This window comes from Pseudomyrmex gracilis, unplaced genomic scaffold (assembly GCF_002006095.1).
Source record: "Pseudomyrmex gracilis isolate BER0280 unplaced genomic scaffold, ASM200609v1 scaffold_271, whole genome shotgun sequence".
Taxonomy (NCBI): Eukaryota; Metazoa; Arthropoda; class Insecta; order Hymenoptera; family Formicidae; genus Pseudomyrmex; species Pseudomyrmex gracilis.
Genome location: NW_018020855.1, coordinates 1,109 through 11,355, shown reverse-complemented (window position 1 = coordinate 11,355; position 10,247 = coordinate 1,109). Strand labels below are relative to the sequence as shown.

The 10,247-nt window shown below is 37.7% G+C and overlaps 2 protein-coding genes across 4 annotated transcripts; both read right to left on the bottom strand.

Moving 5' to 3' along the window:
- Window positions 1-235: 235 nt before the first annotated feature.
- On the bottom strand, window positions 236-4,036 carry LOC109859612 (forkhead box protein J1-A-like). 3 transcript variants are annotated; one of them, XM_020438003.1, is made up of 4 exons: window positions 3,971-4,036; window positions 1,395-1,692; window positions 1,044-1,222; window positions 236-875 (listed from the first exon to the last, which is right to left on the bottom strand). In XM_020438003.1, exons 2-4 carry the CDS (start codon window positions 1,654-1,656, stop codon window positions 435-437), a joined length of 882 nt encoding a protein of 293 aa, XP_020293592.1. In that variant the 5' UTR covers window positions 1,657-1,692; window positions 3,971-4,036; the 3' UTR covers window positions 236-434. The 3 variants fall into 3 exon arrangements, with proteins under 3 accessions (XP_020293592.1, XP_020293590.1, XP_020293591.1); XM_020438001.1 differs by lacking the exon at window positions 3,971-4,036 and adding an exon at window positions 2,105-2,410; XM_020438002.1 differs by lacking the exon at window positions 3,971-4,036 and adding an exon at window positions 2,141-2,410.
- Window positions 4,037-6,726: 2,690 nt separating this feature from the next.
- LOC109859606 (dual specificity mitogen-activated protein kinase kinase 4-like) lies at window positions 6,727-10,028 on the bottom strand. Its single transcript, XM_020437993.1, has 9 exons — window positions 9,658-10,028; window positions 9,416-9,502; window positions 9,197-9,311; window positions 9,000-9,095; window positions 8,697-8,874; window positions 8,486-8,605; window positions 8,094-8,393; window positions 7,773-7,999; window positions 6,727-7,686 (listed from the first exon to the last, which is right to left on the bottom strand). Exons 1-9 carry the CDS (start codon window positions 9,692-9,694, stop codon window positions 7,521-7,523), a joined length of 1,326 nt encoding a protein of 441 aa, XP_020293582.1. The 5' UTR covers window positions 9,695-10,028; the 3' UTR covers window positions 6,727-7,520.
- Window positions 10,029-10,247: the final 219 nt, after the last annotated feature.

Sequence of the window (10,247 nt, the reverse complement as noted above, 5' to 3'; positions counted from 1 at the left end):
TGATTATCAAAAATAAGTGCGAGCTTAATAAATTATATCATAGTATGCACTGATATTCCTCATCGCACAATGTCACTGTATTACGTCAAATACTTGGACGGTATTATATATATATGTATACATATATATATCTAGTATATTTTATAATCAATGAGATGAAATACATATATATACGTGTGTATATATATATATATATATACTTCATCGCGTTTCAATTCAAAAGTCGTCAGTTTTTATACACTTTACATAATATAAAGTCTCTACGATATAAAAATAAAATTTGAATCGTTTCTTCTCAAATAGAATTTTCGAAGAAAATGTTGTCCCAATTGATATGAAAGAAGAAAAATTTGACGAACATATATAAACGAGAGAACGTGTGTGCGAAATAAGAAGAAGATTAATACGCTAGAAAGATAGGCTTGGGGGTAGGTTTACAGGGTGTCCAATAGATCGAGAAGTTCCAGTTGATTGTTCTCGTCCCAGCCAGCGATCAACAAGTTGGTGAAGTCGTCCTCGCTCAAGCTGACCTGCGTCGATTCCGGTACTTCCGACAGACTGTCCGGAATCGGGGGCGACACGCTGCTAGGCGGGGTCTCGTACAGAGTACTGCTGGACAAGCAGCTGCTGGGCGGTGTGCAGCTGTTATTGGTCTGTGGAGAAGTATTGAACGTCATCGTCGTTGTCACGGTCGGGGATTGCTTCTTCGTGCCTCGAACTCGCTGTGAGATCGCGGCTGAACGACGTCTGGATCGTTTGCCCTCTTCCATTCTCTCGAGATCCAATTTCCAGAAACCACCTTTGCCCGGTTCGTTTTTGGAACGCGGCAACTTCACGAAGCACTTGTTCAGCGACAAATTGTGCCGAATGGAATTCTGCTCAAAGAGAGAAAAGAGACGAAAGCAATGAAAAAAAGACACAAGTCGTTTATTTCATCTCGTTGTTAAGCAAACATACGTACGGTTTTTGTACGTTATATTTAATGATATATATGAAAAAAGAAAAAAAAGAAAAAGAGAGAAGGAAAAAAATTGGGCTTTTACCTGCCAGGCTGGATCGGCGTACTTGTAAAATAGAAAATTCTCTCGAATCCACGCGTAGATGTTCGAGAGCGATACCTTGTTGTTGTTCGCGCGCATCGCGAGACAAATAATAGTTGCGTAGGAAAACGGCGGTTTTGCGTTTGGATCCGTTCGATACTTGTCGGCATTTTCTGCGAGATCTATATAACAAGAAACAACAAGAAAAACTTTAATCTCTCGAGAACGAATATTTTTTACCGTCACATTCTGTCTCGTGTTACCGCGATTCTAAAGATCGATAATACGTGTAACAATAATAATAATTATCGGGGACTCGTTCCGTTCTATACATAGTTTTATACATAACATCACCTAATTCAGCCTTGGCCAAGGGCGACAGCTTCTTTGGGGGTTGACGAACGACCGGCGGTGGCGACGGTGAACAAGGCGGCGTCGGCAGTCCGGACGCGCTGGTTATATCCAACGACTGCAACCAGGACAGACTCGTCAATTCCTCTTCAACCCCGTCACAACAATCGTCCGTGCTATCCATGCTGCTGTTGTCCATTGCGACGCCGACGGCCGAACTACTGTCTTCCGTCGATACTTCAACTTCCGCCAGGTCTATCCTCATTTTCTCCGTCTTTCATTACCCGAGCGCGATAAGCGTCTGTACGGAACAAATGAGTTTTTCTTTGATGATTGTTATTTGTTAATTTTTTCTTAGAACGCAATTGCGCGCAAACAATTGTGTTTAGAAAATTACATATCAAATTGTATATGTGTGTGTGTGTGTGTGTGTGTGTGCACTTTGAATTAATTCGATGAATTAACAAATCAGACTTTCCGGGCGACGGATGGAGTAAATAATTTTACCGAAGAAACGATACAACAATTTATTTTGTTAGGACGCGTTTTTCCGCGCATTCACACAATCAATTCGGTGAATTGATGTTGAATTCCGATTATGTACTTTACCGGGAAATCGTGCGCGATATGATTCACCCCTGCTTATGCGAAATGTCAGAGAAAAATCACACACACACACACACACCCACCCACATCCACCCACATATATATACCGTTGTGGTGTAATGGAAAAACAAAAAACAACGCACACGTAGCTCTTCGGCAGAGAAAGATAAACTTTCCACCGCGGATAATGCGTCGCTCATCGACGCGTTTTGTTCGCGTCAAAGAGAAGCGCGTCAAATCAATCAATTCGAAGCGCCAAGTTTTCGGGGAAAATTCACGTTAAAAAAAAAAACTCGCGCTAAATATAATCGCACACATCGAAATACGAATGTTGTTGCAAACGAACGAAACAACAAATTATTATTGCGAGAAGAAAAACAACACGATGATGACTCTGTGTAAATGCGCGCGTGTATACGGCGCGATTGGACGAGTTCGACTGGTGAGCAAAGGGTGGTACGTGCCACTGTGCCTGTGTGTCTACCTGCTCGCTGGCGACCTGACGGAGGCACCTAGTCGCGGTGCGCGGTGACAGGTGCTGGGTTCCCTTTTGCACAGGTGGACCATGCACGCGCCACCCGGTTAGACGACCCTCTTTTCTTTTCGTCGACCCTCCCCTAATTCGAATCAACGGGGGAGCTTTAGTTTTGCGGCAAGTAGTGCGCACGTTGAAATATTTCAAACCACAGATGACGTAGAAAAAAATGGGTAGAACAATATGTTAATTGTTGCAAATTTACGTGCCAATTATTCTCTTATCTAGAGAGAGAGCTTAATAATAAATATTTTAATCCGTTTAATAAACAGACGTACAAACTGATCGTTTGATCTTCAACCAAGTGTGGATAATATTAAGTTTTTTTAACTCTGATATATGTTTATATTTTCTTTGTAAGTACAGCGAAAAAAAGATGCGTTATTTGTTAATTCATTTTAGTGGGGAAAAAATTTCTCTTTTGCTCTTGATAAGACGATTTCTTTAAACATTTACGGAAACACATAACTAAGCGTTTTTCTAAAATACTCAAATGTCGCATAAAATGCGAGCTTTTTTACACGTGTGTGACTTAATATTTTTTATAATGAAAAAAATCACTGCGGTTTCTCTCGAAATACGCAGATTTCGACAGAAATCTTTTTTGATCTCCGATTTTGCGAGAACAAGCAGCGGGGCGGAGGATACATTTTCGTCCTGTGTCGATAGGCGGAGGTGGATACGCAGTTCGTCCAGTCGCCTTGGTACAGGTGCCTCCATTGATCGAATTGGGGGTGGCGGCAGCGACCGCCATTTACGATAAACCAGCAAGCGAGAGAGAGGGGAAAGAGCCACGGCTATTCGACCGAGACGAGAGAATGGCGCACGAGATTCTCCCCCGGACCTTGTAATCATTGGTCGACGTCTGTGTGTGATAATCGTTAGCACGAGAGATTTGTCAGCTTCGAATCGATCATATATAGAGGACTAATCTTGGATCAACGCTTTTGGGCGTTCTTTTGAAAATCCGATCCCTCTTCAAAAAAAAGAAGACAATTCTTTCCTACGTTCTTATATATAAAACAGAATAAAGATAGAAAAATATAGAACATGTGTGTATCTTTAAAAAATATAACAAAAATGTTTGAAAGGATCGAGAGTATTTTCATAAATTTTCTATATAAATTTAAAAAAAAATATATTGCACACAAGCAAATTAAGTGCAGAGGTTGTACGTGTGTGTGTTTGCGCGCGCGCGCGCGTGCGTGTAACTCAAAATTGGTACAGAAATTTAAACGTATTTGTTTTCCGTTGATATAGAAAAGATATTACGAAATAATATTAACAACAATAATAATAACTTTTCTATTATCGTCAATTTTTGACACACATTGTATCAATTTTTTTCCTGCCATATCGTTTGTTATTTTCTTGCGAGAATTTATACGTGCGATTAAAAAAGTTTCGAGATTTTTTTAATTTCTTATGAGCTACACACATTCGCATCGCGAATATAAAAGTATCTTTGCGTCCGATCAATAATCTTCTCTCTGGGAATATCCGCGCGTTCCCTTGTCGGTCCTAACGGGCACAACCCAGCTGGCTGACTACCTCGCTGGTGGTAGCAGTATCCAGCCAGTATCAGCAGCAGCCAGCACCTGCCGTCTCCCCCGCGTCAGGTTGTGAGTCACTACCACTTTTTTTTTTGTTATACGCGCGTTTTACCTGCGCCCGTCACACTCGCAAAGCGACATATTACGTGCAATATTATCGTACCATTATGCGACATGTGAAAGAACATGTAATGGAAGCAACATAGCGTATTCTCTGTATCCCAATCGATTTAGATGTTTTATTTCTAGTAAGCAATTTATATATATATATATATATATATATATATATATANATATATATATATATAATATATATACATATATATATATATATATGTATATATAGTACGTACGTATATACAGTATACTTCGAGTTTTCTTCGTGTTCGCTCCAAGATTAGTAAAAATATAAATTAATATATATAAATTAATTACTATAAAAACAACCAAGTTTTGAAAAAAATCTACAATTAGTTTTTTATTGAATCGGATTTATTTAGCGCTAAATATGATCGATCTTTTTTCTTTCTGAATGATAACACGCTTTTGCAATATTAAAATTGACAATATATAGCAGCATGAAATAAATAAATCGCGATTTCCTTGAGAAACGCAAAACTTGATTGCGAAGCGGTCGTTATGACCGCAATGATGTGGACGTATTTCAATGGACAATTTAAAAGACCAGATAATACGCAGAGGAGGTTACGGATATAGACTATGGAGTTCCGGGAGGGCGGAGGCGCACTCGCATTAAATATTCAAAAGAATTGATTTCGATGAGTACAGCAGCAGCAGTAGCAGACATAATCTACATCATTTCAAAACCCCAATGTACACCACAGCGATAAAACGTTTCAGAGAAACCACGAAACCATTTAAATGCTATTTCATTTTCTTCTTCAAAAAAAAAAAACAAAAAACGTTAAATGCCGAAAATATAACAAACATATACAAGAGTTGGCGCGACGTCTCGCCGTCATTAAAAAAAATTATGTACTCGTATGTGAAAAGATACATTTTTTTTTTTTTTAACACAATATAGCGTATATACCCTTACGAAAAAGAACTACTGCCGATTACATATAAATAAAGTCAAAATTTTTTCAAACAAGGCCGATACGAGCAGTAAAATACAGGTTGGTCGTGTATAATAAGTTGTCTTTATTCAATAAATATATAAATAAATATATGTGTACACATTATATCGTTGTAAGTTATTAACATTATTTCATCTATCTGTGAGTGATGTAGTGTACTAAAATATTTTTTCTTAATTAAACTAAATTTTTTTCATACTGAAGAAGGTCCAAAATTGTGTGACCGAAACGTCTATATTTATTGAATAAAGACAACTTATTATACACGACCAACCTGTATTTTACTGCTCGTATCGGCCTTGTTTTAAAAAATTTTGACTATTTCACGAGCGATTGATTGATAAATAAAGTCAGTAATATAAATATTACCGACAATCACACAAGAATATTATTAGATATTACAGGAATCACTGAGAATATTACTGACAATTACACAGAATGCCAGTAATTATTTCGTACCACTGCCGCAATATATTACTACCAATAGTTCTTTTTCGTAAGGGTAAGTCTTGAATTTTTCAGAATGCTGTTTTTATTTTTACACATTTGTATTCAAAGAAATATTATCGCGTTGTTTATTTATGAGTTATATACTTTTGTTTCGTTTTCATCCAAAGAAATCCCAAATCAAATACTTACGAAAATCATGTGAATGATTAAAATCACAAATTATTGACCGACGAAGGATGGAATAGATCATTGAGCAATATAGGTGACATCACACTCTTGAAATGTTGCTCATTGTCATTCTATTTTAGCCGTAATCGATAATCGCAAAACTTCTTAGGGCTATCTTATCTTGTAGTATATATATATATACGTACACTACGTATATATTTAAATATCAATAAAACGTCCCTTATTTTTTAACGTTATGAATTACGTATCTTAGACAATATATAATTTATTTGTGCGTTATCCGTTACAAAGTTGAAAAATAAAATTTTTAAACAACAAATTACACGGACACACACTTCGAAGCGATTTCTGTCTCGGAAAGAAGACCTGCACCGGTAAAACACTAGCGCGTTTGGTCAACACCATAGAGCGCATCGTTGTAACATACTGCCATCTTCTTACCTGTGCAAACTAGATACTATGTACCGCGACAAATACGTGTATATAAAACGATTGCCAAGATATCGATTGTAAGGTACAGTTTATTCCTATACAAATTTTACGCGAGCCTACGCGCGACAAAGATTTACTCTCGGCTATGTAAAAAGCTATTGAACAAAAAATTAGCAGTTTTTGAGACTCGCAAAGAATTGTGTGAAATTGCAAATAAAATTTTTCTAAAGCAAACCGCGCGCGACGCTTTGCAACGACAAAATGCACCTGGACCCGCAGAATTAGTCGGTACACGGACGATAAGTCACATCGGTTAAGCCGTTAAAACCACGTTACATCAAGACGGGTAGACGCGCGCGCGCGCATATACATACACACGCGCTGCGCCTTAGCGGTCAAGTTCAATGTTCAGTCGAAGACGGAGAGAAAAATAAAAGGATACATTTTTTTTTTTGCGAGTGTCAATGATTTTTATTTCCATTACATTGCAGCACTCCTCTAACATTTGATATATCGTATTTAAATCTGTTCCTAAAATCATGAAAAAACGATCTATGCGGGTGTATCCATCTTGGCGATTAGTTTTCAAGATATATATGTATATATATATATATATACACACACACACACGCACATACATATATATATATATATATGTATATATATACATATGTATCTTTTTACCAAATATATTCTTTACAAAAAGTGGAAATTAAAACTTTAGGCAAGATATAATTATGCATAGATACATACATTCACATTTTCTATGTGTACGTACCTATTATATACATGGGCATATACATGATATTTATCGTTGAAAATTCACAAATTTTTTTTTTTTAAGTGGCGGATTGCAAGAATTGCAAAGAAAAAAAAATTGAACTCATGTATCTATAAGTGTATTTGAACAAGGGAGAGAGACAAAGTTAGTTAGAGAGGAGAGATGTTTTGTAGCGCGCTGATTATCATCATTCGATCATACGCGCGCTATTTATAACAATCTCGGCTCGACGTGGTTTGTCGCCGAGAAGAAGATTCCTCTCGAAAGTCTTCGAGAGAGCACGACTTCGAGCGAGATGACGGTGACGATCGCTTTTGCTACTTAATGCTAGATATATCACCGGGGAGTGCAGTAATACCGTGCGCGCATCATGATTTCACGCACGATGATAGGGAGTTCGTACAGAGTGATGGACTGCAAAGAACTTGCAAAAACCAAGGTACTATAACGTGCCCTGTTGTGCCGCTTTAATTTTGCCGATTCTTAGGGTTGATTGGTGGTAAACGGTGTTACACCATTATTAGTCATATTGTCCAAAACGCTGCTAATGTACGCCGCAACATCGATCGTCGCTTCTTCCGCTTGTCTGATGAACGGATGTTCCAGCAATTTATTGTACTTGGGTCGCTGAGTTTCCTCTTTAATTAAGCTAAAATAATAATATATAAATGAAGCTAACAAATAATAATCGAAAGAACACAGGAACGAAAAGATTCTTATGAAAGAAAATCCTACCATGTATTGACAAAGTTGACAAAATCCATGGTAAAGTGGTTGCCGTTTTCATTGGGGGAAAGTCGTGGCGGATCACCTTGTACCACTTGATAAAGTTGTTCAAAGACAGAGTTCCATTTCGGATACGGAAAGTATCCTGTAGCAACTTCCATTAGCGTGATACCCAACGACCACACATCGCTTCGTACATCGTAACCACGTGCACGTTGCGGATCTATCCTTTCCGGCTGAATAATCATATACAATTTAATACGCGCGAGACATTTAATTTGTATTAAAGAGAAACAGATAAATTAATAATCGTGTAAATGAGATACTCACAGCCATGTACGGTCTACAACCAGCGTCCCGGGTTCGCGCAATCGAGTCTACAAGCTTACCGGATATACCAAAGTCGCACAATTTTATGTTACCTCGTCGATCCAACAAAATATTACTAGGTTTTACATCTCTGTGAATTATTCTTAGCTTTTCTTTTAGATAATTCAATGCTTTTACAGTGGCCACTGTAATTTTGCCTAGAATACACTCTGGTATCCTTTGATTCAATCTCTCATAGATAAATTTATAAAATTTGTCTAATGACGTGTCCATCAGTTCCATACAAATCCAACAATCCCCCTGTGTGAAAAAATAAAATTGCAAATGTGTTTATGATTATTACTATTAAACATATAGTGCGTGTGTACACACGTTTGAAAATAGATACGTACCTCTTTAAATAAAGCCCCATAAAATTGCACGATACACGGGCATTCGTTCGATTTCATTACAACTTCCAAGTCCATTAATAGTTGTTTTTGCTCTTTTTCTTCCACGGTAGAGCGAATTCTCTGAAAGTAATTTACGACAATTTTTACAGATCTAATTTATACGAAACGATATATATACGTCGCACACACACAAAAAAAAAAAAGAATCTACCTTCACAGCCATAACAGTATTGCTTATCCTATGAATCATCTTATTTACAGTTCCAAATCCTCCTCTTCCTATTTCTCCCAGATCTTGAAGATCTTCACTTGTGAAATCATATATCACATCTGGAGATAATTGTAATTTGCCAGTAGTTTGCATAGACTGGCACATTCGCAGCTTATCTCTGTATATATGTGTGTATATATATATATATAACAGATTTGAGATTTTATTCTTACAAGAGAGATGAGATCATATATACATATCTGTATATAAAATTACAATTCCAAAATATAAAATTTTTTGTACCTTGTCTTATCGGGAAGAAAGTCTTGCTGCTGCAACATATTGCGAGATTTGACTGGCAGCTTGGATAAAGATAAAGGCAGACTTGGACGGGAGGATCTATTATCGTGAATACAAAAAAAAAAAAAATCAAAGTCTTATTACAGATAAGCGATGGATGATAATGAATGATGGAACTATCTTGCTTGGTAAAATCTCACATTGGTGGACAAGCCGTGGCTCCCGTTGAATTTGAAAATGAAGTATTTGTCGAATTGGCAAATGACAAATTATTGCCTTGTGTTTGGAAACTAAGTTTTAGCTGTCTTCGTCTTTCTGTAACAGAACGTGATAAACAAGACGTGATGAAACGGGGTTCAACAGACTCTCGCGAAAAGAAATTATTGTGCGCGCACACACACACACACACACACACATACCTGACATCTCATTCTGGGCATTCTCATTCTGAACGTCGTTGTTTGTTCGAAAATCCATTCGTGGAAAATTGAAAGACCTGCCGGAACCTGCAATTCGACAATAGAAAACATCGAGAAAACGTTGCAAAGATCTCGTCGTTTGTATACACAACAGAATTCAAGCCTCGAGAACGACGCCGAGGTTAGGTTTTCCATGATTTCTCGCAAAAACGGGGCATCGTGCAAGTCGACAACAAACGTACCGGTTTGACCCGACGAATTGCCCTGATTCTCCGCCATCCTGGGCCCGTTCCTTTCAACGCTAAGGCTCGCGCGAGCGCGCGCCCACGGAATCGCTTTCGAAAACGAAAGGCAACTCCTCTCTTCTTAGGAGACCTTTTCGCACGATCTCAACAACCTGGCATTATGCGGCGGTCGCACCATTTGTGCGGTATCTCCTGTTATTAAGAAAACGATTAAAACTTTTTTTTGCGCGCTCTCTCCTCGCAATCGATAACGTTTGTCGGAACTTCGTTAACTCTTTGTGAAATCTGTCTCTCAAAAATCAGTCGGAAATATCTAGTTTTAACTACGTATTCGCGCGCGCGCGAGTATATGGTGGTAAGCAGGTGGTACACACGATGTGCGTATATATATACATGTGTATATATATATATATATATATATATTACGTATCGCATATATAGAAAAATATATACACATATATTACGTGAATGTAAAGAGAAACATCTTCACAGGTCATGTCGATCATACATGTTTGTTGTATACCATACTAAAGGCTGGTGTTACAATTTTTTTTTCAAGAAGATTTCATTGGCTGTACCCACAAAGT

Excerpts from the sequence above, each read along its gene's own strand:
- LOC109859612 (XM_020438003.1), bottom strand. The coding sequence starts at position 1,656 with ATGAGGATAGACCTGGCGGAAGTTGAAGTATCGACGGAAGACAGTAGT. Across the intron at positions 1,223-1,394 it reads CTTGGCCAAGGCTGAATTAG|ATCTCGCAGAAAATGCCGAC; the intron begins GTGATGTTATGT and ends CTTGTTATATAG. Across the intron at positions 876-1,043 it reads ACGCCGATCCAGCCTGGCAG|AATTCCATTCGGCACAATTT; the intron begins GTAAAAGCCCAA and ends CTCTTTGAGCAG.
- LOC109859606 (XM_020437993.1), bottom strand. The coding sequence starts at position 9,694 with ATGGCGGAGAATCAGGGCAATTCGTCGGGTCAAACCG. Across the intron at positions 9,503-9,657 it reads CAATTCGTCGGGTCAAACCG|GTTCCGGCAGGTCTTTCAAT; the intron begins GTACGTTTGTTG and ends GTCGAATTGCAG. Across the intron at positions 8,000-8,093 it reads GTTGTAGACCGTACATGGCT|CCGGAAAGGATAGATCCGCA; the intron begins GTGAGTATCTCA and ends ATGATTATTCAG.